This window comes from Furipterus horrens, unplaced genomic scaffold, assembly GCF_987537825.1.
Source record: "Furipterus horrens unplaced genomic scaffold, mFurHor1.1.pri manual_scaffold_5, whole genome shotgun sequence".
Classification (NCBI taxonomy): Eukaryota; Metazoa; Chordata; class Mammalia; order Chiroptera; family Furipteridae; genus Furipterus; species Furipterus horrens.
This window is the reverse complement of record NW_028327175.1, coordinates 198,580,899-198,607,953: the sequence shown is the minus strand read 5'-3', so window position 1 is coordinate 198,607,953 and position 27,055 is coordinate 198,580,899. Positions and strand designations below refer to the sequence as shown.

General features: G+C 44.7%; 1 protein-coding gene across 4 annotated transcripts in view; it reads left to right on the top strand.

Moving 5' to 3' along the window:
• Window positions 1-22,229, top strand: part of PLEKHA1 (pleckstrin homology domain containing A1) — a 38,118-nt gene extending 15,889 nt beyond the window's left edge. For 2 of the 4 annotated variants that reach the window (XM_090278731.1, XM_090278730.1), the window contains 7 exons: window positions 8,728-8,853; window positions 10,233-10,376; window positions 12,254-12,322; window positions 17,719-17,783; window positions 18,375-18,438; window positions 19,048-19,137; window positions 21,597-22,229. In XM_090278731.1, coding sequence (XP_090134857.1) covers window positions 8,728-8,853; window positions 10,233-10,376; window positions 12,254-12,322; window positions 17,719-17,783; window positions 18,375-18,438; window positions 19,048-19,137; window positions 21,597-21,884 — 846 coding nt within the window. In that variant the 3' untranslated portion in view covers window positions 21,885-22,229. Of the gene's footprint in view, window positions 1-4,513; window positions 4,612-8,727; window positions 8,854-10,232; window positions 10,377-12,253; window positions 12,323-17,718; window positions 17,784-18,374; window positions 18,439-19,047; window positions 19,138-21,596 lie in introns of all 4 variants that reach the window. The other 2 variants (XM_090278729.1, XM_090278732.1) reach the window with 2 other exon arrangements.
• Window positions 22,230-27,055: the final 4,826 nt, after the last annotated feature.

Here is a 27,055-nt window from a genome sequence, read left to right as displayed (position 1 = left end):
ATAAAGGGGTGCACAGTCTACTCAAGAAGAACAACAGAAGAGCTTCAGATCCTTACTGGGCATCTGGGAAGTCAGGGGATCCTCGCTGAGTGAGGATGAAACCCTTGAGCCGGTGGCCTGCTAACCCTGCTCATCCTTTACCACTGGGGACAAGAGGTGGGAGGACCTCGTGGGCAGAGCTGTGCAGGGGACAAGAGCAGGGTGTGCACCGGGAGCTGGGCGCTGTGCAGCTGGAGGGAACGCTGAGAGGCTGAAACGCGAACCCCAGGCGGAAGTCGGGGCGCAATGTGGGCGACCAGGGATTTTTTATTTTTTATTTATTTTTAATGAGGTAAGAAATGAGAGAGCATCTAGAAACTCCGCGTCAGGTGAAGGAATATTTTTGTTTTTTGCGTGGATAAGAGAGTTGATGCAGGTAGATTTCTACTGCTCTTAATTTTTTACAGTTGTTTCAATCAGGATTCAGATTAAGCCTACACATTGCAGATGGTTAAAATGTTCTGAAGTGTCCAGGGAAGCAGCAGCAAGGAGGGACCAAAACGGGGATTTATAACCTCTAGTCCCCTACCTCCCTCTGGCTCGGTCTGGCAGCCACCCTTCCCCATCCCAGTAAGAAGTGGCGTTTGTATTATCTCCAGAAATAGGCTCATTGAGGGTCTGTGCTTGGGGATACTAGTCCCAGAGAAGGGGAGAGCTGAGGTACAAAACTGAAAATGAGATTGCATGACGCGTCCGCACACTGTGTCTGGCTCCAGCGTCGGGCCACCAGACGTGGGTGGGCTGCCCTGGGGAGGAGAGCCGTGGGCACCGCCATCTGGACACCTCTGCTATAGGAGCTTGCGCAGTGAGGCCCACCGGCTGGCAACACTACATGGATTCAAGAGAGCCTCCAGTCGGTTCTGCAGGGCCTTGGCTTTGAGTATGAAATGATAGCCCAAGATTATGTGACATTGAGGAGAGAGAACCAACTACCAGATAGAAGAAGGAACGTGAGACCATGCAAAACTCAGAAAAGTCAGGAAAACCTGAAAGTAGGACAAAGATGAAAATAGGTAATAGGAGGGAATAGGAAAATTAGAAGTTCCAGTAAGGAAACCCACCACCTGACTAATAGGGGAAGAATTGAGGGAATAGAGAAAAGTGACCAAGAAATAATACAGTAAAATGTCTCGTAATCATTTGATTCATATCTGAACATAAGCAGTTGGTCCTCGGTTGTGAGATGGTTGTTTGCAGTTGAGCTAATCTTGTGCTTCACGCTTTATCCGTGTGTTACACTCACTGTGACGGCAAAGATTTGAGATGAAATAAAGAGGTGCTCAGTGAAGAGGTGGCGGGAACACAGGCCTCTGGGACGTGTTCATTACACGCGATGAAACCCTTGCTTTAAAAGCGTAACAACTTCAAGGCCTCATACAGTTGTTTTTGTTATTATTACTTGAAGTTTTATTTCTTCCATTCCCCGTGTCTCTCCCCCAGCATGGCTAATATGACACTTCTCAGTAATTTACTTTACATTTTTCAAGATGCTTGCTTTCTTGGAAGCCTCTAAGTGATGATGGTGATGAAGAAGATCTATTTTGTCCCAAGCACTCAGCTAGTTTCTTTACATACATCACCGCCAGCCGCCCAGGAGGGGCTGGGGGTACTCCATCTCGTGGAGGAGAAGGAAGGGGCTCGGAGAGACCCAATCATTGTATGAGATGGTATTGCTAGTAGGTCACGAGCCAGCCAGGTCTGACTTGACTCCGGGGTCTGGTTTCCCAGCCCCGATCACGTCACTGTGTTCCTTCCTGCCCTGAAATGGTGTTTAGAGCACAGAAATTGTTATTCAGGCTGGCAGGGTGTTCTAAGAGTGTTTTTAGAGGTATGTTTGCCTCTCTTTCTTCCCATGAAAGAAGGCCTCACATAAATGTTATTTATTCAGAAATTATGTATGTATTAAGCACTTACTTTGTAGCCGGTGGAATGCTTAGGTATTCTAGGCAGATGCCCAAAACAATGTTTTTTTTACATATATTTTTTAAAGATTTTATTTATTTAGTTTTTTAGAGGGAGGGGAAGGGAGGGAGAGAAACATTGATCGGGTGCTGCTTGTGCGCTGGCCCGCAGCCCAGGCCTGTGTCCTGACTGGGAACTGAACCGGTGACCTTTTGGTTTGCAGGCCAGCACTCAGTCCACTGAGCCACACCAGCCAGGGCCCAAAATAGTTTTGAGATGAAGAAACCATTATGAGGAGAGGTCAGCTTCAGCCTCAATTAGAAAAAGATCATGAAATGATGCTTTACTGATTGTTAGGAGTGAGTTACTAACTTAATTTATATCTGTGGCATTTATAATTTCTCCAGTCTCTGGTAAGACATAAAAGAACTGATTTACAGTCTTCTAATTTTATTTTTGGTTTCCAGACCAGTTGTTTTATAGCACTTCACAAGGAATTTTATTTCCTAAGACCCTCATCTCAATTCAGATAAGCTCTGGGTCAGTGTCTTGATCTCAGTCCCAATTGCAAAATCTTGTGCATTTGAGAAATAACTTGCTTGGAGGGCCTTCATTTCCGCCTTCCTTTAGTCATGTTGATGGAGACTTTTGAAAGTAACTCTTATGTTTCAAAAATTGCAGCAGTAGCTCTTCAGATGCCTCAGCTCCTAGAATAATGTTTATTTTAAAAAATGCGCATGATACATAATTAATAAACTTTAGTATAAGAGTTGAGTATGATAGTTTGTAGACAACTGTATATGCAGAGGTGGTCTTTGCTTTAGTCACTGAAGGGGCATGTATAAATTTAATGGCGTAAAAGTTCCAAATGTATTAAGATTTTAAATATAAGGCAAATGTACAAGAGCTGGAAAGATAAAGATGTTTATTTTTATAATCTTGGGGAGATATTTAAAATATGATATGAAAGCTAGAGTTATTAAAGATAACTTTGATAAAAGGTACCATGAACAGTGAAAAGAAAAATGACAGACTGGATAAAGCACTTGAAATAAAACAGGAAGGATTACTATAAAAGTTCTTATAAATCAATAAACAATAAATGAACAAGTCAGAAATATGAGTAAGGAAAATACACAAAGCTCAAAAAAACAAATACATATGGCCAATAAACATATAAAACTAACTTGTCTCACTATCAGTGAAATTCAAAATTATTTTGTAAGGTTTTTTATTTTTATTTTTAATTGAATGTATTGGGGTTACACATCATCTGTGTACTGTAGTGTGTGTTCACCACCCCAGGTCAGGTCTCTTTCCATCACCATTTATTCCCTCTTGATCCTCTCCTACCTCCCCCAACTCAGAATCCAGACTTAATAAGATAGGATTATTCACCCATCAGGTAGTCAGGGAGTGCAGTAGCAGACAGGGTCTGGGCAGGAAAACACCCAGCGCCAGGTATTTCAAACCCTGGGGCTTGGTTGGAAGGCTTACAGGGCCCAGAAGGAATGCTGAAGTGATCCACAAATTAGCAATTGCTAGAAGCAGCTCCCGCCCCCAGCCTTAGAGAGGAAATGGGGGACAGGTGGTTTCACCAGACCCTTTGGAGGAGGGGCCCCTACAGAGCGAGGGCGTGTCCCCTGCTGGGACTGCAAGTCTGCTGTGGGGAGCGGACCAGCTGCGTGTGTGCTGCTGCCGCCGCTGCTGTGGGAGGGTGGCAGGAGCGTCAGCCTGTCAGGGTCCCTTCTCCTCCCCTCCTCCCACCTGCCAGGGTCCCGTCCACACCTCCCACCAGCAGAGCGTGGTCTGAGCTAGTGGGAACGTCTAGGAAGGTCTGTGCCCCAGAGCCCTGGAGCTGAAAACGAGGCACTTCACCAGGACAGGTGTGTAAGCAGCGCCGGGAAATCGGAAAGAGCTCTTCGATTTATTTTTATTTATTTATTTTTATTTACTGGTTTGAGAGAGAGAGGAAGGGGAGGGAGCGGAAGAGAACCATCGATTTGCTGTCCCACTTACTGAGGGATCGTTGGTTGCTTCTTGTGTGGGCCCTGAGCGGGGACTAGACCCGCGACCTTGCCCGTTGGGATGACGCTCTGACCGACTGAGTTACCCGCTGGGGAAAGAGGTCTTTGCCTGCACTTGGTAGGGGTGTAAAACAATTTGCCAATATCTATGGGAATTTTTAATGTGAATTCCTTTTGATACAACAAGTCTGTGTTCAGGAACTTATCCTATAGAAACGCTAGCCTAAGTGTGGAGAAATGTCTGTATATGATGTTTCACTGGGATGTTTTATGTAATTTCAAAAATTGAAAGTAGCCTAAATGTCCATCATTAGAGGATGGGCTGAATATATTGTATTTTTGTTTAATGAAAAAGATGGTCACGACGAAGAAGAATTTTACCTGTGTTATCGAGCGGTGATAGCAGGATTATATATGGTTTAACGTTTTGTCAAATCCAAGAGTAACAGTATTGGACCTAGCATGGTTTTTCAACTGCTATGAACATAAACTTAGAGACAAGTGCAAAATCTCATGTGTTGTAGTGTATCTTTTTCTCTCAACAGTTATGAATGCAGGGATGAGGAAATATTTCCTACAAGCTAATGATCAGCAGGACCTAGTAGAATGGGTAAATGTGTTGAACAAAGCTATAAAAATTACAGTAAGTATTTGTATTTTAAAAGTTTTAATGTCTGGATGTAATCTTTACATTTTGAAAACACGCCTCCTGAATACTAACTGAATTAATTACCAATAGGTTGCATATTCCAAGTTTATTCCAGAGACAAATGTGTATAATGGGAATACATCTTCTTGTGCAGGGTAACTGGGGCCCTTACTGTCAGCCCACGTAGGCCTTTCTAACCCCTTCCACGTTACTGTGGACTTGAGCCCCTGCTTCTGATGGTGTTTCTGGGGGGAAACGCATGGCTGAGTTCTACCGTGAGGTGTTCTCTCCCAGAGTGAGAGGCTTCCTGCCACCCACCCAGGAGCAGGGTAGGCAGTCCCGTCTCGTCCATGGCCAGGACTGCTGTTGGCAGGACCTGGGGTTGGGGGTGAAGGGCATGGAGAGGAGGTGCAGGGTTAGGGACTGGTCTGAAGAGCTGGGCAGCCAGAGGGCTCTGCCGCCGTGGCCCCTGGGGAGTCTGTCTCGGGCCCCACACCTCCCGCAGCACCCACCTTTCCCCTGCGCCCCGGAGCTGGCCACCCTCGCACTCCTGTGCTGTGCTGCAGCTTCTGCTTCCGACCCGGGCTTCTCCTCTGGGTTTCTGGTCAGCATTAGTACGTGGTGATTATTCACAGTGTGCCAGGCTTTCACCGACGTCTTACCCAAATGATGTGGCAGCATGAGGCTTAGAAGGATCGAGTGACTTTTACAGGGTTCCTGGCTCGGAGCTGGGAGCCAGACCCAGCCTGTGTGGCTGCGGAGCCTCACGTGGGAGCACGCGCCTCGCTGCTTTCCGGGAAAGAGCCCTTCCCTTCCTCCCTGTCCCCAAAGCAGAAGCAGGCTTGAGAGAGTGCTTACAACTCGGCGAGGAGACAGGTTCGGTCCCTCGTTAAACTTGTTTTTCCTCCTTACACACTGGTAGAGAAGCACATAGTAGGCCCACGTGGAACGGGTCAGGAAGGAACTCCTATATGAGCCTGTGTATTTTTACTGAAGTTCATTTATTTTACTGACCCCAAACAACTTACTCTCAAAAACATATGCCCTGAAAGTCAGCATATGTTAGATTTCATATTTACACCACAGCACAGTAGAGTTAATGTAACTAAAGCTGTTCTCAGAGTTACGTTGAAATTTTTTGTCTTGCACGAGAACAGCTTGTTACCACATGACAGAAGACACCCCCACACTGCCTCTCCTCTGTACATGAAGCAGGAGTTATTTTAGGCTTGTGCACTTTCAAGAAAGCAATTAAAAAAATTTTTTTAAAGACTTCATTTATTTGTTTTTAGAGGGGGACAGACGTCAATGTGTGGTTGCCTCTTGTGTGCCCCCAAATGGGGACCTGGCCTGCAACCCAGGCAAGTGCCCGGACTGGGAATCGAACCTGTGACCCTTTGATTTGCAGGCCAGCACTTGACCGAATGAGCCCCTTCGGTCAAGGCTCACAGATTGTTTTTAACTCTTCTAGTAAATATTCCCTACTTGGGAAATTTCCTTAGGAAGACTATATCTAGAAACTTCATGGAATTAATTCATTTTTTACAATTTGCAGTAATAAACAGCACAGGTTTCTTAGCGTTTTAGAGAAAAAGTAGTGCATGGTCTCAGGCTTTTCACCTTTTAACTAAAGCTGGGTTAAGGCAGTGCAACCACGCCTGCCTTTGATACACACTGTCCGCCTGGTGAATGAGTCGCTTTTCTGATTCTCATTAAGTGGTCAGCAGGCTTTTTTTTTTCCTGTACTGAGACTGTTTATTTTAATGGCTGAATTTTGACTGATTTTTATTACAGTTTTTAAAGAAGTTACTATATTCGTAGGTATTTTGCTTGTTTTTCTTAGGGAAAAAGATGATTATAATTTAGCTGATTTTTAATTATAAAGTCAATTCTAAGTTAATTCTTGAATTCTAATGTTGGAATTATGCTACATTTAGCATTTTACTCTGAGGACACATTAGAAGCATTGGATTAATGGCACAGGCAAGGATTTTTAATATACTCTCATTTCTAGATGGAATATGGAAAAACTAATATAAATTTCAGTATATTTTTCCGAGGATATTAAAGGTTTTTCTTAGGAAATTCTCATGATGGCTAAGCTCTCAGCTTCTTGAAAGAGGGACCAGCTTTTCCCATGGGTCACCTTTTAGCAGCACATTTCACTAAGGCAGTCGAACAGGAAGTTTTCTCTCTGGTTTTCACATTCTCTTAATGCCCTTTTCTGTTTTTAATGAGATAACTTGGCCATATTTTCTCAGTCAAAATAATTTAAATACACGATGCTGTTCATTAGAAGACATCATGGCTTCCTTAGTGAATTGTTTCTGGGAGTCCAGTCCTTGTGGCCCTTCCACTTAAGTATTTAGGTGAATCGTGTCAGGTAAAAATTGTCCGTTGTTGTACTGCCTTTAAAAAGCACCCCGACACGTGCAGCCTCCTGGAAACCCTTAGAAGGATTCGGGAGGCACTCCCCTTCAGGGCCTTTCTCCTCCTTTCCCTGCCTTTCTCCTTTCTGCGAGTGACGGGCATTGTCCTGTAAATATGGGGTGGGGGGCTGGGCTTGAGGGCCGAGGAGAGAGGAGAAGAGGGAGTTTCAGAACGCCCCGAGAGGAGACAAGTTCTTTATGTCCATACATTACTTACGTGTGGCCGGGCTCTGCTAGAGCTCACATAAGCCAGGTTTGCCCAATGGTTTGCAAAAAGCTTCTCTGCGAAGCCTCGTGTACCCGCTCTTCCCCCCCGACCTGGTGGGAGTAGCATCATAAAAGAGCCCAGGGTTTGGGGCAGTGTTTCTCAGCGTGTGTTTTATGAAACACCCACCTCAAAAATACCGGTGTTTTTGCTCAAAAGTGTACTTTTGTGGACTGCACTGTAGGTGAATTGAATCGGAATTTCTGGGGACAGAGCTGGGAATCTGAAGTTTTTAATGATGTTCCCAGGTGATACCTCACACACCGAAAGCTGAAACCACGCTGCTTTGCAATCAGAATACATGGTTTGTCTGGGTCTTTGAATGCAGTGTGAATGGCCTCCCCTGCAGCTCTGCCAGGCCCTCTCAGCAGGATTGACTGTTTGGCTGACAAGCTGTATATTTAATTTGAAATTACATGTTTTTGCCCCTCTCCTCCTGTGCTTGTTGGTAGTATTTGTTGTAATTTTTCTGGTAGGTTGATTAGCAAGGTCCTCAGATGCCCTTTAAATCACTGTCGAGAGATTACATATCATAACACCATGTAATTGGTGTTGGCCATATTTTATGTTTTATTCAAACCTTAAAAATTTATAATTCATATATAGACCACATGAAACAGTCCATTGACAAAAATAGTAATTAACCAAGTGCCTTAGTCCCTGATTAGGCCACGTAAGAAAAACTAAAATGTATGTTGAACATTTGTAATGCCTTTGATTCCCCTTTAGTGAGGTGTTTGTATATGAAATTCATGTATTAATAGTCATTGTTTATTCCTGAGTTATTTACCACTGGTATAGGTATTGGAATTCTTTTTTAAATTCCTAATAAATTTTAAGTTATCTGGAACATTTTGATTTCCAGTTTATAAGTATTTTATACTTTTTTTTCCTGCCTTTAGATTCATCTACGAGTCAGTCGTCCAGCATTTATTGAATACTCAGGGTGTTTTCAGTAATAGACTCTGTCCCAAAGGTAGTGGTGCTGAATATGCCACTGACCTTGTCCTCAGGAGCAGGCCCGGGTCAGGGCAGGAATGCAGGGAAGGGAAAGGGGACAGCAGAGCCGTGGCGCGGCGTTCAGTGCCCGATGGACAGGCGCAGTGCAGCGACCGAGTGCGCACGACAGGCACGCGGGCTGAGCTGTGCCGCCGCGCGCTGCCTGACGCCTCGGAGCAGCGGTCCCACTGCTGCGGGGAGGGGCGGCCCAGCGCGCAGGGCTGGGGGGGGGGCACCTGCCCAGGGAGCGCCCTGCGCGCTGTGCTGTTCCGTGCACGTTCCTGGGCACTGTCGGAGGTTTTCACGTGTGTGAGGTTATGGAAGTAGGCTGTTCAAACAGGACATTCTGTGATAGGGGAGGGTGTCGTATGGAACGCTGGTTGCAAAACCGTTCGTTTGACTGACTTACTGTTTCAGGTACCAAAGCAGTCAGACTCACAGCCTCATTCTGAAAACCCGAGTCGCCAGGGGGAATGTGGGAAGAAGCAGGTGTCTTACAGAACCGACATCGTTGGTGGTGTGCCCATCATTACTCCCACGCAGGTAAGAACGTGACTTCCGTTGGGTGGTTATTTCACACTGTATGTTTATTTCAATATTGGCATCAAAACTGAAACAACACCTCTTCTGAATTAATACCGTATAGTTGTTAGTTAATACAGAAAACTTACATACTTGTTTCTTATTTCAAACGTGTGTTTATTGTAAAAAACTTAGAAATCACAGATAAACAACACTTCACGTTTTGTGTTTTCTTTGAGCCTTTCTTTTATGTACTTTTACCCCTAGAAATGGAGATATAGTCGGACCTTGAACAACACAGGTTTCAACTGCATGGGCCCATCCATACGTAGATTGTTTTCAGTCAGTACCTGTGCTGTTCTCCATGCGTGGTTGGCAGTCCATGGACGCCACGGGCCGGCTGCCTGCATTGATCCGCACCACTTCACATGGGGGTCTGTGGGGTCTGGTATATGCACGGATTCCTGGATCCAATCCTCTGCAGATACTGAGGGACAACTAAGTTTTTGGGTGTCTCTGGCCCCCATCTTGTTCAGGGGCCAGCTGTATTTTGTAAACATCTTTTTTCACTTAATATCAAACATTTTTCAAGTCATCAAAAATGATTCTTCACCTTTTTCTTTTCAGAGAGCAGGGAAGGTAGGGAGAGACACATCGATCGGTTGCCTCCCATACACACCTCACCTGGGACCAAACCTGCAGCCGAGGCGTGTGCGCTGGCCGGGATTGAACTGGCGACCCCTCTCTGAGGAAGGATGGTCGGCCGCCTGAGCCACACCCGCCAGGGCTGCAGTGTCAGCTTTGAGAACGCCCTGTACTTAGCCAGTCTCCCTGTTTGGGGCACCGGTTTGAGGGGTACTTAGGGCCTCCTCTACATTAAAAAAATAACTCTGTGGATCTATAAATTATTTCAAAATGCAGAGTTAAACCCCCACTGCCCCACCGCCACCCCACCCCCACCACAGGCATACACAAAAGGCACCGGCGGAGGGACTTCTGCAGGCCAGGGCAAGTACAAATCTGTGGTTTCATCAGTGATGGGGAGGTTAGGGTTCAGTATCTCAGATGAGTTAGGAAGCTTTTTACTTTCAAATCCGTGCTCCTAACTTAGCGATTTCCATGAGGATTGCATGACCTGTCGGTATGCCTTTTTTTCTTCAAGTTAAAGCCCTTTTTTTTCTATTACAGTATGCATTCAGTGCTATTTTGTAATAGTTTAAGGTGTACAGCAAAGTGGTTAGACAGTCATATACTTGACAGAGTGATTCCCCTGATACTTCCAGTGCCCACTGGCACCATACAGTTATTACAATATTATTGACTTTCCTATGCTGCACTACAAAGTATGCTTTGAAACTAAACACAAGAAGAGAATTGCTTTCTTTTTTGCTTCATTTTAGAAGGAAGAAGTAAATGACTGTGGTGAGAGTGTGGACAGAAATCATCTGAAACGGTCCCAAAGCCACCTTCCTTACTTCGCGCCGCGGCCGCCTTCCGACAGCACGGTTATCAAGGCTGGGTACTGTGTAAAGCAAGGGGCGGTGGTGAGTAGCCCGACAGAGCATGTGCAGTGGTGAGAAACAAGTGGGGAGCAGCACACTCCGTGTGCACGTCGTTCGTTCTGTGAAAGACCCCAAGTGGGGGGCCAGATGCTAGGGGTCAGGAGAAGGAGTGGGTTATTCCGTGTTCATAGCTCCCTGCTGTCTCCTCGGCCTGTGAGCAGCTGAGTGAACCCACGCTCGTTACCACTGACCTTCAGTTTCCAACGCGCTTTCCTGATGGCTTTGTTTGTTTCAGAAGGTTTTCCTATTGATCATCACCCCCCCTGGGAGCGGGTCTGAGAAAGAGCAGGCCAGGGCCGGGGCAGGAGAGGGTGGGAGTGAGTCCAGGGTGCGGGCCTCGTGTGGTCCGACTTCAGGTAGAAGCGCCGTGACCTTGGGCCGCTCCACCTCTCGGTGCCTCAGCTGCTTTTGAAGGAAAGGCGTGTTATAAAACCTCCCGTCCAGAAGGGTTTCTGGAAGGCGGAGCCAGGAGGGCGCACACCTAGCGCAGCGCCTGGCCCTCGGCGAGCACCGTTAGGGGTGGCCGGGTGTGCTGGGGGAAGGGCCAGTAAATCGGCCCGCGGTTCTGAGGTTCCAGAGCACCTTTCTGAAGTGTAAGTCGTTCTTTCTGTGCGATCTAAGGCTTTAGAATTTTGTAAGGAAGTAGAGTTTTCAAAAAAGATCATTCTGTAAGTGAAGAAATACTAAAAGTTTACCAGCAGTTTCATTTTTTTTTTCTTTAAGATTTTATCTATTTTTAGAAAGAGGGGAAGGGAAACTTTGGTCAGGTTGCCCCTGGCACGCCCCCGGCTGGGGACCTGGCCCACAAGCCAGGCCTGTGCCCCGACTGGAGTCAAACCAAATCAAAGCTGCGACCTTTCGGTCCACGCAGCCCCACCAGCCAGAGCTCCTGGCAGTGGCTCTCACTTCACGTCACTTCTCATTAGCTTCGGTCAGCCCAGGGAAGGTTCTTCCAGTCCTGAGTGTTGGACCTTCTTTAGGTTAAGGGAAATGAAGGTGAGCTGAAGGTTCCTCACTCTCCCGCATCTGCAGACAGTCAGAATCCTCCAGCTGGGACTCACTTGTGTGTTAGGGCTTTTTAGGAGATCCTCCTTTCTTTCATTTTTTTAAAACTGGTTTTAGAGAGAAAGAGAGAGAAACATAAATTTGTTGTTTCACTGATTCATGCATCATTCGTTGGTTCTTGTATGTGCCCTGAGTGGGGATGGAGCCTGCAGCCTTGGTGTATCAGGACGACACTCTAACCAGCTGAGCTACCCAGCCCGGCCAGGGCCAGGAGATGTTCCTTTCTTTGTGTTTTACTCTTAAGTCCAAAATACCAACCAGCCCTTTGAGATATTGAAATGCTTTCACAAAAACTATCTTTTATTGACAAAAAAAATATTTGTATGAAGTAGGTTCACTTTTTAAAATATTTATTGTTTTACTACTAAGTATAAAGTATCTGTGGGAAGACTCATGTGTTTTCTGAGTATAGACAGAGAAACTTGATGTGGTTTAATAACATTTCCTGTTCTTGCTTTTGAACTCTTGAGAGCATTTATTTTATGGGGGTGGGGGTGGGGAGGATAGGGAAGTGCTGTTTTTCTTTTTTTAACTTTTAGAGCATGAAAAACATGAAACTACATTATAAATCATGATAAAAGCTAAAAGCCAGCCACCAAGGATGAAATAGGAGCTCAGGGCCTAAGGAGCGAAAGAAATGAAGTTTCATATGTCTTCTCATTAAGGGGGGGGGGGGTGAGTTTTCTCAGTGCTTGACATTTCCATTTGTGGGTTCACTTCAGAATAATTAAATGGTTATTAACATTTGACATTCGTAGAAACAGAAGTCTTATGTCTGTGTTCCTCTCTGGTAGATGAAAAACTGGAAGAGAAGATATTTCCAATTGGATGAAAACACAATAGGCTACTTCAAATCTGAGCTGGTATGTGGCTCTGTCATAAATGTTGCTTTTAAGTGTCTGAGAAGTATTTCACTGGGATCATTTTGTATGCATATATATGTGATGTCTTCTCCTGTTTTTAAAATAATTAAAATCTGGTTTTGAGAGGTAGGTACAATTCATTTTTTTGTTGTGATGCTTTTGGTTAATGGTATTTTTATTAAATATACCTTAAATAAAAAGATTGTGTATTCTAAGATATTCCACCTTGAAAAAATTGAAAATATCTGAATCCACCAGTCTACAAATTTCCTTAAAGGGACAGTGGAGGAGATGGTGGAAAAATTAAGTCTAAAAGTCAACATTTAGCCCTCTTTATTTCTGCCTTTTTCCCATACCCCTTCTTCACATTTTCTTTTCCTGTTAGATTCACTTTTCAGTTTATTCATGTAAGATGCTTTGTTCTATCTGAAGGTAGAATCAAAAGATTGAAATTCCCTCTTTCATTGGTTTGAGTAGCATCCTTATTTAAAATATTGCCACATAACCTGTGTTTTGCAATAGATTGTTGGGTAAATTGAATGTAATGCTATACTTTACACCTTTGGCCTGCCTCCTGTTGTTCTCTGACACCTTTGGGCGAGGGGAACCATTTGCTTTATTTGAATGAAGGCCCAGGAACAGCACTGTCCAGTGGAACTTTCTGCACTGATGAAAATGTTCTGTGTGAGCATTGGCCAGCTGTACTAGCTACATGTGGTCTTTGAGCACTGGAAATACGGCTTGTGTGACTCGGGAACCTGACTTTATTTAATTTTAAAATTAAAACTATACTTAATACTTAATCATTTAAATTTAAATAGTTACATGTAGCTAGTGGTTGATGTATTGGGCAACAGAGCACGAGAAAATAGGAAGAGGTTATTTTAAGATTCATTGCAGGTGTCTGTTCTTTTGGGAAGCTTCTGACTTGGCTTAAGTGCTTCTCTTGACCTGTCATGGTACCTGATTCCCACGTCTATCATAGCACTTCTCACTCTGTTCTGTAATCGCGTGCATGCTTGTCTTTACCAGGTAACTATGTGAGCTCTTTCAGAGCAGGTTTTTTCTGTGCCCTTTAATGAACAAAGCTCCTAGTACTTGGTAGATAATCAATAGGTGCTTTTCAATGAGTGAAAAATGACACAGCGCACCGAGAAAAGCCATTCTAGCATGGGAGCCTTTCCTGGACTTCAGATTCTCAGAGCCTTAGCTGGAAGTATGAGTTACTTGGTTCAAAAAGTATCAGCCTTGGTGTCTCAGGAGGCTGCTCACGTGCTTGTTGGCAGGTTGGTTTGTCGCTTTTGATTCCAGTGTTCTTGGGAAGAGTCAGTCATTCACGTAGCAGACGTTCATTGAGCTCCTCTACGGGGCCCTGGCGCACTGTTCAGGGAACTGGGAACCAAAACCAGTCAGTGATGTTTGTTGGAGAGGACGCGGTGTGGTGGTGGTGGCAGCAGCAGGCCGGCGGAAAGCGCAGTCACACGTTTTAAAAAGTCGGGAGGGACATCTGGGGAGCACTCCCAGCACCAAACCAGACCGCATAGCCCATGGTCCGAGCACCGGGGACAGTCAAACCTCATTGCTTCTGACTGTGGGGGTTGGGGCGGAGGAAGAAACTGCCAATCTCTCAGCAGAGTCCGCTTGTTTAAAGGGCCCTCATGGTCCTAGAAAGTTCGCAGACCCAACCACTCTGGGAATGACGGCCAGGGCAGCAGCTAGAGAGGCGCCAGTCCCATACGGAAGTGGGGGAGGTGCCCGGAAAAGGGGTGAGTGCTGGACAGGTGGCATTGTTTCCTCTCGGGCTCCTCCCCCACATACAGCGTCACAACATGCTGAAACGGGTTGCCCTGTGCTGACGAATCCCTAAGGCTCCACCCCTTACAACGTAACAGGAGCAACAGCTCTAGCTAAAGCACAGAGGCAAACAAACACAGGAGCCTGTCCGGATGAGGAGACAGAGAAGTATGGCCCAAAAGGGGGAATGAATCAAGGTTCCAGTAGGAGAACTAAGCGATGAGGAGATAACCAGCCTCACAGACGAGGAGATAGCCAACCTAACAGATGCAGAGTTCAAAACACTGCTGGTAAAGATGCTCACAGGCTTGACAGATATGCTTAAGTATGGCAAACACATAAGGGAAGAAGTGAAGGCTATGCTAAATGAAATGAAGGAAAATCCACACAAAACCAATGGTGAAGGGGAGGAAACTGGGGTTCAGATCAATGATTTGGAACATAAGGAAGAAAAAAACAGTCAACCAGTGCAGAATGAGGAAACAAGAATTGAAAAAAATGAGGAGAGGCTTTGGAACCTCTGGGACAGCTTTAAATGTTCCAACATCTGAATCATAGGGGTGCCAGAAGGAGAATGAAAAGCAAGAAATTGAAAGCTTACATGAAAAAATAATGAAGGAAAACTTTCTACATTTGGCGAAGGAAATAGACATACACGTCCAGGAAGCACAGTCTCAAACAAGCTAGTCCCGAAGAGGACCACACCAAGACACATCATAATTAAAATGCCAAAAGTTCAAGATAAAGAGAGAATCTTAAAAGCAGCAAGAGAAAAGCAGAGAGTTACCTACAAAGGGGTCCCTATAAGACTATCAGCTGATTTCTCAAAAGAAACTTGGCAGACAAGAAGGGACTGGCAAGAAGTATTAAATATGATGAAAAGCAAGGACTTAAAACCAAGACTCCTCTGTTCAGCAAAGCTGTCATTTAGAATGGAAGGGCAGATGAAGTGCTTCCCAGACAAGATAAAGCTAAAGGAGTTCATCATCACCAAGCCATTATTATATGAAATGTTAAAGGGACTTATTTAAGAAAAAGATGATGACGAAAACTATGAACATTAAAATGACAACAAATTCACAGCTATCAACAACTGAGTCTAAAAAAGAAAAACAAACTAAGCAAACAACCAGAACAGGAACAGATTCATAGATATGGAGATCATATGGAGGGTTATCAGCAGTGGGGGAGGTGATGGGGGAAATGGTGTAGGGATTGAGAAACATACTTGATAGGAACAAAATAGGGGGGTGCTAAGAAGAGTATAGGAAATGTGACGCCAGAGAACTTACGACCTGTGGACATGAACTAAGTGGGGGGTGAGTGCTAAAGGGAAGTGGGATACCAGCCAGAGAGGGGCAAAGGGAAAAAAGTTGGGACAGCTATAACAGCATAATCAATAAATATACTTAAAAATAAATTAAAAAGTTGAGGGGAAAAATATCTGGTAGACTAATGAGCAAAAGACACAAATAGACAATATTTACAAAGAAACTAAAATCGTCCTTAAACATATAAAATGATCCTTTAAAATCACTGGTAGTTAGAGGAGCACATATTAAAATAAAAATCTTGACAGATATATAATTTCTCATCTATCATGAGAAAACTGTTGCTGAGTAAACCGATGGACACACCCTTTACCCGAATGCTGTTTCCACAAAAGGGCCCCTGGGGAAACGGCCGGTTTCAGAATTTGGGCCGGGAAAGTACAAGCTGAACTCGTTCTGAACATTAGTTCCGACAGACAATAAGGAAGTAGCTCAGAGAAGCGGTGGGGTGTGTCAGAAGGGCACAGAACCCATCTTGAAACTCAGACAATTTGGGCAAGAAAATGAATGGTAAGAATGGATTATAATTCACAGAGTTCATCGAGTCATTAATAAATAAGTGGAGAAGGAAAAGCACTTTCTTAGAGTAAAATTCCAGCTAACACATGTAGATGAGTTCATGGCGTTAGAAAAGGCACCGTTGCGTAGTCCCTGTAGTCATGGTTTTAGGCAAGAATCCTCAATATTTGGTAAATCTAGAGGACGAAATTATGATGGGGGACCGGGTATTACAGAGGCCCCCAGTACTTCCCCACGAGGTATTTAATAGTGACAAGGGGAGAAGAGTGATGTGACAGCTACTGGCAGGCGTGACCTCAGCAAGAGGTCAGGGGTAACAGCTGGGTGCTCGGACAGGCCACTGTCGCTCCCCCCGCTGGAGCACTGAGGACAGCAGCCCACAGCGGGGCTTCCTGCGCAGGCCACGCAGCCCAGGTCTGAGCACCATTAACCCCGGGCAGAGCCAAATGAGAGGCGTTCTGCAAAACCCCTGGCCTGCGGTTTTAAAACTGGGAAGGTCGCGGACAGCTGGAGAACTATTCCACAGGAAAGGAGAGTGAGACGTGACCGCTGTTAACAGATAGGAGGTGTGCTGCCTGTCTGAGCCCCAGAGCAGAAAATACATAGCACGTGTTTCCTTTGCTGTAAAGGATACTGGGGGGGGGGGGGGGGGGGCAGTGAGTCAAATCTGCGTATGGTGTGTGTGAGATCCCAGTATGGCCTCAGTGCGGAGTTTCTGGTTTTCCCGCGTGGACTGTGGTTGTGTAAGAGAACACCCTTTTTGCAGGAAATGCACACTAGAGTGTTTCAGTAGTAAGGATGTATCACACCTACTACGTGCCTTCAGACATTTCAGGAAAAATACATACGCACCACATTCGCATGTGTACACAAACACAATGATTTAGTGAATACAAACGCTAACATCTTGGTCAACGGTGCAAGGTATACAGAAATTTTTAGTTTGAAATTATTTTTAAATGAACTATTTTGTAAAACTTAAAGATTTGTGATTTTTAAAAAGTGTTCAGCTGTGGTTTACTTTTTTTCTTAATGCCCATAAAAAATGACTTATCAATCTCATGATGTATTTAGTGAAATTCAGTATATAGTATTTTATGGAATGTATAGTATAAATATTATGTTATTAGGAACTATTTATATCATATTTGCATCTTATATTTAGTTCTGTAAACTTAGGTACTTAGCATGCCTCATCCTCAGTTTCCTCTGGTGAATAATAGTGCTTTATTGTAGGGTTGTGGGAAATTGAAGTGAGATAACATTTAAAATCTAGCAGATGTCCTGGCACTTAGTAAATATGCGGTAAATTGTGCTTGCTAAAATAATGTATTCATATAAAAGTGTTATTCTTAAAATGATGCACTTAACTCAGAGTAGTTGGGTATTCACTGCTCTGGTGCCTTCTATAGCGAAACAACATTCCAAAGAGAAAGTACTCCACTCTACTGGGGACAGAGGGGCCGATCGGGGTCTGATGGTTAATGGCTTTTAATGGGCTGTCTTGTCATAAGGCCAGAAATAATGTGAATGTGTGTCACATGCCAGCTTCTTTGTTTCAAACCAGTGTGTCTGTTATAAATAAAGTTGTGGTATTTGAGCTATTCTGATGCTGGATAATTCAAGAAGGTAGATTTATGTCTTAGACTTGCTTTAAGAAAGAAACATAATTTTCACATACCTCTCCAAATAAGACAGCTGACTCTGAAGAATACACTGCATGTACCTGTTTGCTTTTGTTTTTCCCTCCAGGAGAAGGACCCTCTTCGCCTGATACCACTTAAAGAGGTTCACAGAGTGCAGGAGTGTAAGCAGAGGTGAGCGCCGGCTCTGACGTGTGCGTTATTTACATGTTACTGATGCCCAGCAGTGCTGTGGTGTGACCGCTGTGCCCACCAGGGGGACTGTTCCGTTTCCTGCTGCTACTTCTGGCTGCTTAGAGTTGGGAGTTGCAAGAACTTTTAAAAGACTTGGATTAAAATACTGAGGTTTTTTTGTTTGAAAACTAAAAATTAGGAGACAGTCCTTAACTTTATTTTAATGGAAAAGAAAAGGCTGTCATATTTGACAAATCGATATATTTGTATTTAATATTTAGAGATGGGTGCAGAATAGAGCTTTGTAAGAAAATGTGGTAACTTTGTAGGGTTTGGGCAGACTGATTTCTTCATGTTTAAAAACTTAGAATTTTAAAGTAGTTTTATGAACCTTTTCTAAAATATATATATAAATATATAAAATGAGTAAAATTTAATGCAAAAACGAGTTGAGAAAGTTGATAATTTGGTTTTGTCAAATCAGTATTTTATCTCTAGTATTTACTTTCTATTGATACATAAATAAGGAAAAGAAAAACTGTCAGTCAGCTGCTATTTAAGTACACTTGGAAATCCTCTTTTTGTTAACAGTGACATAATGATGAGGGATAACCTCTTTGAAATTGTAACATCGTCTCGAACTTTCTATGTGCAGGTAAGATACTTCTTTGAAGATCATAGATCCTCTTAGCAAGATGGGGATAATTTTAGAGGTGAAGTAAACTTGCAGCTTATGAGAACAAGCAAAAAATATCACAACTGTAATTCACTAAAACCGTGTTCAGATGAGTTGTTGGTCATATGTGCAACAAATTAAGGGTGTTGTTTGCTGTGAGTTCGTCGAATAGGATTACGTGGTGTTCGGAGGAAGGGCAGTGCTACTCGAACCTAGAGCTAAGTGTTGTACTTTCAACTTAGATTATTTTTGCACATATTTTAGAATTTTGATTATATCGTTTTGGTAGTTTTATAGAAGAGGGAGCTCAAACATCCATAAGAAAAGCAGATAGATCTTAGAGTTTTACTAATGGTAGATAGGCATCCCGTATTTATGTATAAAACAAACTTAACATATTAGATTGGAAATTTTAAAAATATATTTGTTTTTGTGTTATAAAACTTAACACTCTAAAAGTCTAAACTTTTTTGAAACCACTGCCTTAGAATGATCTTGTTGTTGACACTTTATGAACACATCTTTTGAGTTTGTAGATGAAGGAGCTGGTATTGAGGAAAAATTGAATGCGTCCTTCCTCTTCCCCAGGCCGATAGCCCTGAAGACATGCACAGTTGGATTAAAGCCATCTCTGGTGCCATCGTCGCGCAGCGGGGACCCGGCCGGTCAGCGCCTTCTGTATGTGCCCTGGTCTCTGGGGTCGTACTCCCTTGGGTTCCCCCGTCCCGTGAAGTTATTCTCCTTCTTCTCCCCCTAATCCTTATGATTTCTTTCTGTATTGAGATTTATTTGCATGGTGACTTTCATACCAAATGGACCTGCCCAAAAGTAATGCATTTCTAATTTAATGCTTCCGTGTAGTGGTGTGCATACATAACTTTCTGTGCATTGTATTGTCTTAAGTGCACAGGCAAGGCAGCTAAAGAGCGACCGTTTCCGTGCTTTGTTTTAGGGGTCCCTAGCCTGTCAGGAGGTCTGGGTTTGGTATGACGCGACCAGCTCGTCAGTTAGTATGTGGCCTCTCTGTGTCAGGCGCCTTCGGTCGCCGTGTCGCGCTTTGTGGACGCCCCAGTCTCCTCTGCTTCCTGCGATGTCGGTTCCGGGTTTCCTTCGGCCTAATGGCGCCATAAGCCATGGGGCAGCTGGGGCCTTCAGTACAGTTGCCTGCTCTCAGGCCACACGAATTGGCCGTTTCAGGTTTCATTCTCAGCTCCTAGTAGGTTAATTTAAAAGGTTGCTTTTGTTTACAGTCTTAATTATCTTTGTGGTAGTATGACAGTAACATTGAAACGGCTGAAATTCCCAGAAATAGTAAGAAAAATGTTTTCAGTTTTTAGTTTACCGTGATCAAGTACATTATAGGAATAAGATTTGCCTTTAGAATACTTTGGTCACTGGTGTCTGATGTGGAAATACAGGTTCTACTAAAGGAATGAAAAATGTTTAAGTGTCTTGAAATGTAGCACTTTGGCCTGCAGAACGGGGTCTGGTATGTGGCGTGATGACCTTTATTATCCAGATTCATCGTGAATGCTGGGTAATCTGTACTTCTTAGTGTTTTCCCGGTAGTAATATTGTCTTCTAATAGCTTCCTACCATTAGTAACTACAGATCAGTAAGCACAAATCCACCTTGCTCATTTTGAATGAAGCCATTCTCCTTACATTCTTTTTGGAATACCAGAAGTTCCTCTCCTAGGTGTTAATTCAGTAACTGCCCGTGTTTAATGTGACTTTTCAGCAGCCAAGTGTGAGACTCTCTGCAAAAACACTGTCTGTTGGGAAGAGGACAAGGGGGAGAAGGGCGTCTGTGTGCGGTGCTTGTGGTGGGGCGACGGGCCTGTGGCTGTGACTGCACACTTTCCCTTTCCTCCCTGTGCCCCGGGCAGGGTGTCTCTAATCTTAGCTTTGCACTGTGTTCCAGATGCGGCAAGCCAGAAGGCTGTCGAACCCTTGTGTACAGAGGTATACACCGCGCACGGGGGACTGCGGCACGCATGTGGGCTCTCACGCAAACGTGCCTTCTTACTAGAGGGCCCGGACTCACTCCCTACTACCACTCGTCCCAGAAAGTTGAGTTAACCAGACTGCCTTTTGCAGTCACCATAACCGTGTCAACACTAACGCAAACCGTTTCACTAGCGTCATCAGGTTGGAGACTTATTTAGAAAAAATAAGAAAATAATGGAAAAATAGAACTTTACTAACTGAAAAAGTCCTTAAGCTGTCTTCTAAACATTAATTTACTGACTTGCCACAAGAGTTTCAATTTCTATATTTTAAATATTTGGAATTTTTTTAATACTTCACTTGAAATGCATCCTTATCCTAATCTGTGCAAACTCGTGCATGTGAGTGCATTGGATAAACTCTACCATAGTTTGCATGGCATTTTAAATCCCAGGTGCAATTTAGCCATCTAAATTTGTCACGTTGGTAATTTGTACTTTATTTTCAAAACCATTGTTTCATAAATGAACACGATACACTGGGAACTGTATGGTGATACTCTTCGAATGGTCATATTTAAAGATATCTTCAGATCGGATATAGCTAGAAACATATTGAAATTAACATTCACCACTGATAATTACTTCACCATAGATACAACAGATGATGAAATTTGTACCCTGTTCCCTTTACCATCTTAAGCCATAGGAACAAAGGACATACTCGGAACTAAACGAGTGTGATTAAATAAAAAGCGAAGAGACTGCCCCAGTGGTTTCAGTGAAATTCAGGGACATATTTAAAATATGTGGGCTGGTTCCTAGAGTTGATTTAAAATATGCTTTTCAGTAAAGCAATCTAGTAGGCCCATGTGCAGCGCAGCCCAGTTGCCGTGGGACACTGGGTCCCCGTGTAGGCTGACCGAGTCTGCAGAGTGTCAGAGCTCCCACTTTTGGCTTTGGTGACAGCTGGTTTCTTAGTGGAAATGGCTGGTGGCCGCCACTGCTTTAGACTCACCCCTCCGGGTGCTTGGCTCTGGGGAGGCACGTGCACGCTTGGCTGCATGCATGGCTCGTGCTTCTGCTCTGTGTGCGCGTTCTGTTCTGTTTTTCAGAGAATGAGTCTCACGCCGCGTTACTAACCGTGTCGCCCATGGCGGACCGTGGCTGACCCCGCCCCTCTTTCCAGGAGCATGCCGGCTGTCCCGAGTCCAAGCGCGCCGGGCCCGCGGCCCCCGCCGCCGGCCGCAGCAACTCTCTGGTCTCAGGCTTTCCCGTGGAGAAGCGAGGATTTCACGAATCTCTTGCCAAGGTCAAGCCAGGGAACTTCAAGGTCCAGGCTGTCTCTCCAGGAGAACCAGCTTCCAAAGTGACTGACCCGGCTCCGCCAGAACCTCCAAGTGCAAACGGCCCCCGGGAGGCAGACTGCGAGCTGGTGGACCTGGACGACGCGAGCCTCCCGGTCAGCGACGTGTGAGGGGGCGGCACACGGCGCCCGGCAGCCTCCGCGGCCCCTCGCTGTCCCCGCCCGGGGCTTCTCGCCAAAGATGATGAAGGGCGACACGGCTCTTCACGCGTGCGTCTCACTGCCTCGTCGGTGTGCTCTTCGCCAGCTGGTGTCCCAAGGGGCTAGGGGGTGGCCCAGCCAAAGGGATCTCTTGGAAAGAAAGGAGGAAATCCAAGAGTCTGAGCATCGGTTGTCCGCGGTGTTGTGTGTTCTCATTGGGGTGATACAGATGTGCGTGTGATGTTTCTTCCTCGTGGGTTCGACAATTTAAGTGTTTATCAATTTAAAACATTAAAAATGCTTATTATCTTACCATTTTTAAAATGCTACTATGACTTCCTGTTAGATGGCCGATATTTACACATTCTTACTGGTTAATATTATTGAATGAAACGTTACCAGACTGAGGTGTCTACGCTCCCGATGTCTGTCTGTGGTGCTGTGAAGCTGGTTCTGTAAGGTGGACTGTCTGATGCCCTGGATCGCACGGTGCGTGGGAAGTTCTGCAGAGAGGGGCTCAGTGGGCTGTTGGGGTGGGCTGTGGGCTGTACTGAGGTGGAGAAAGGGGGAATTAAATTTTAAACAACTGTGTCTTGGTCATTTGTTTGAAAAAGGTTAAACAAGACTTGCAGTAGTCATTGCTGTATTCCGTGAAGACTATTTGGTGTGAAATTTCTGGGCGATCTGATTTTCTTATGAAAATTTTGTGCATTGTTCCTATTTCTGTGTTTGGATCCGTGAAAGACCTCAAGGCTCTGCGTGAAGGCACACCCCTTTCGTCATGCAGTTGTGCCCTCTCCTGTTTGTCACGAACAGCCTATATTCAAGTGCCTGTGTTTCCCATTTTGTTAATGTGCTCAGAAGTCCTACATGGTTGGTTTTAAACATTGGGATAAAATTAACTTTCCATAGCATAGTTTAATGTGTTAAGGTCTCATTTTATGTTAGAGATACCAGAACGCTGGTACTTTACTGCCTGTGCACATTTATGTTTTAAAACACAGATTTGAGTACACATTTAATCACAGGGAATCATAAGTATAAGCACCTCTAAAAATTCCTTAGTTTGAGATGTCGAATAATAAGACCAGTTTGAGCAAGTACTGTTTTTGCGATGCAGTCTTAAACGTTTGCTTTAAGAAAACAGTCTTGAATTTCACATGCTGCTACTTTTATGATATTTTACCATTTTACAGTTTTGTTTTGTTCTGAATTCATAATGTCCTGTTTCCCCTTTTTATTTCCTATGATGAGTTCTTGTCCGAGAAAGCGGTTTCCTGCGGCAGTGGTGGGGCCCAGCGGCCGCTCTGTTACACTAGAGGTATCATAGCACCCGTGGAAGCCCCGATGCAGGGAGAACACGCCACTCAACTCCTTTATTCATAAGCTAACATTTTTTTAAAGGTATATTTAGGGTTTTTCTTTTTTGCAGCTACATTTCTAAATGAACGAAAAGGTTTTAAGTAGTCAACACTTTTTATTCATTATAATGGCTTTTTTTAAAGTTCCTTTTTCATGAACACACCTGAGAAATCCTGTGTAGACAGTTTGCAACGTTCAGGAGCCTCACGCGGTTTTCTTGGGCTCGGCTTCCACGTTGCGTGTTTATGTCGGCGTGTTTTGGTATTGGTAATTTGATATATTTCATAGTGGCAAAATACTGTCTCTATTTTGGGACTTTTTATGGAACTACCCTTGTATTCAATAGCATAGGACAATATTCTTGTGATTTTGGGGGTCTTCTGATATTTATCTCAATACTTTTGTAATTCTATGAAAATTATTTAATTATTTTAAAACTTATACTTTTCTTGTAAATATGTCACATCTGAGTTGTCAAAAATTACTCTGAATACCTTAATGTTTGCTGCATTTTTTCCTGTACATGTAACATGCCTTTCAGAATGGGAGTATATGTGCGCTTCCCAATGTTTACTTTTACGTCTGTCATCTTTGTATGTCCACCTGGTTGAACACTGTAATGACTCGAGAATAAACCGCTCAGAATTAATTCTGATTTCTCGTTTGCTTTGGCTGTGCCCTTATGTGAGAAGGTAAATAGAACTAGTGCAAGATGGGTTTGGTTAATTAGCTGGAATTTATATACTTACAGACAAATTACTCACTACCTTGTAAGATACAGCTTGATGTGAAATCGCACATGAAAAAAATGAATCGTTTTGGAAAAACGAGCTTGCTTGTTTTGCTTAATTAGAACATGTTCTCAAAGGCAAAATTAAACATGTTGCTTCAGAGCTAGTTTTGGGTCATCGGCTGCATGCAGCGCTCGGTTGGCAGTTAGACTGGATGTGACACGCGCAGGCCTGCGTGGGAGAGCCCGCCGCTGCCCGGTGGCCGCTGACACGCGCGGCGAGAGCTCCTTGCCAGGCCCGGGGCGGCCTCTCGCAGACCCTGTTAACAGCAGGTGGTTTGTGCCTGCTTTGTACGCAGCATTCAGTTAGGGACATCTGTGTTGGTACTCTCTGCTAACTGGTGCGGCTTAATTTCCTTTCCTAGAAAAGGACTTGAAATGTTTTTATGTAAAAAAAAAAAAAAAATAGAAAGTGCTAAACTTAGCTGCTTTTACAAAAAAAGAGAGCCTTCCTCAGCTTTTTATTTTACTTCTAGTTGCTGTTCAGGAATTTTCCGTAAGTGGTACTCAGACCTTCATCAGCGTTCTGTCAGCCGCTGGTGAGGCAGGAAATATTTGTATAGAAAGTGCAGTGATACCGCAGCTTAATTCCAGAGTTGGTAAGAACCTTCCTTGCCTTCGGAAGCGTTTGCCAGTCCACACAGACGACCGGGGGTTTTTATTTTCTAGTTTCCACTTGCTCTGTTACTCAGATGCAAACTGGTGGTGTTTTCATGATTTTTGAGAACCGTATTTTTTCCAAGCTTCACATAGGATGTGTATGGGAAATATTGCTGAATTGGGATTAGCACTTAATTTTGATTGATAAAATCATAGCATTCCATTTTAGTAGTACATTTATAAAGTGAATAGCACCCTTGCTCTGGTATAGTCATGTGGTGCTGGCGCCACCTTCTGGTCATGTCATTACTAAAAGCAATTTGGTTTTATTTTTTAATTTTTTTTTATTGTTGCTTGATTACAATTGTCCCAATTTCCCCCCCATTGCTCTCCATTGCTCCGCCCCTGCCCCGTTGTCCGTGTCCATGGGTCACTCATACACGTTCCTTGACTAGACCCGGGTCTCTGGTCCCTTGTTTCCAGGCCTCTGGTTCTGTTTTTCTCCCTTGTTTTTGTTCATTAGGTTCCTCTTATAGGTGAGATCCTATGGTATTTGTATTTTGCTCTCTGGCTTATAAAGCAATTTGGAGGCTAGCCTATTTCACTTCATTTTACTCAAAATTAGAGAAGATATGCAAATGACTTTAAGCTTTTTTTTTTTTAAAGATTCAATTCAATAGTTGTAAGAAAGAATACAGAGCCCTTATATACCTTTAGTCCTTTTCTCCTAATGATAACATTGAAAACCTCTAAGGAAATATAACCAGGATGTTGACACTGATGCAGTCAAGACAGAATCACTCCGTCATCGCAAGGATCCCTCATGGCTGTCCTTTTATATAGTCCCACCCTCCTCCCGTTCTGCAGGTTTGGAAATACACAGCCCCTTGTCCAAAATCTCATTAGGCTTAAAACCCAACCTTTTTGATGCCAGAGTTTGGGCTCTTCACCGTTATGGTATTACTGCCTCCGTAGAAAACTACTCTTTGTTTATAGTGAACTATATCCAGATTATTAAATGAGTTGAATTTTCATTCAGTCTCTTTTCAGCACTTTCCAGAATAACATTTAAAATGATAGATTTCTTTATACATACATTTAAATGGAGTATTTGAAAATCAGTAATAGATAAATATTGTGATCATAACTTCCCTGAGAGATTTTAAGCTCTGACATTTGACATTACATAAATTAGCAAGGTTACCAAAATAAGGATTGCAAAATAAAGCGGCTTTAGGACGCCCCGCTCTTACAGTGGAAGTAGTTGGAGAGACTGGTCATAACCGCTTGGTGTAGGGTCCGAGTGAGGTGCTTTTCCTTGTCTAGAAGCGTTTGGCCTTCTCATGAAGTCTTAGGTCAAATCGGTATCTTCAGTGTACGGAAACCTAAGAAGATGATAAAGGCGCCGATAAGGAATCTGCAAAAGAAATACAAAGGGCACTGTGATAAAATCAAGCATGGAAAAATACACGTCCGGGGACTGAGAGCGTCCGTGAGGGACAGAATGGCGGAGAGAGGCGCTCCGGGAGGGGCCTGGAGAAGGTCCCAGAAGACGAAAAGGTTCTTTCCAGTAAACACTGGGACGTGACAGTAGGTTTCTAAGATGTCTATTTGGAATTTGAAGGGTCCAAATAGTCACCTAAAAATTTAAATTGTCCCCTTAAAGGCCCACCGCTTCGTTCTCCCAAATTGGGGCTGAACACCAGCCACACTGGTTTTCTCCAGCCGCGTGTTTTTTGGGGGTGTGGGGGCGGCCGTGGTGTATCCCCACGATTGAGGAGCTTCCCACGCCGAAGCCGGTGCCTGCCTGGCCGGGGTGCCTTCGTCACGTGACCTTGGGCTTACCCCCGCCCCCCTCCGTGGCAGCTTATTTCCTGTTGTTGCCCAGGAGGGGCCTTGGGGTCCGGGCACTGCTCCTGCGCGGCTTCCCGGGCGCATCACGCTCCTTGCGCGCGTCGCTCACAGCCGCGCTCGGTCCCCTTCCCTGTCGTCTGTCGAAGGTGGAGGAGTTCCTCATGGACCGGACGTGGCGAGTGAGGGCACGCGCGGCCCAGGGGGCAGCGGCCAGCCGTCCGGCCCGGACGCCCGGGGAGCGGAGGCGGGATCCCAGCGCCAGGGCTGCAGGTAGGGCCGGGGGGGGGGGGACGGGGGGCGCGAGGACCGTGGTGGCGGCCGGGAGGGGGACGGTTTGAGGGGACAGACAAGTGTCGGGAACTGAGAGGAGCCAGGGGGCTGGGTCGGAGAGAAGCGGGCAGGGCGGGGGCCCGAGGGAGGCCTGGGGGCGCTCCTACGCCGGGCGCGCTCGCGGGGGCGCGGGGGGCTGGGACGCGGAGCGCCTGCCTCGCGGAGGAGGGCGAGCAGCTGTGTCACGTGCTGCTCACGGGCCAAC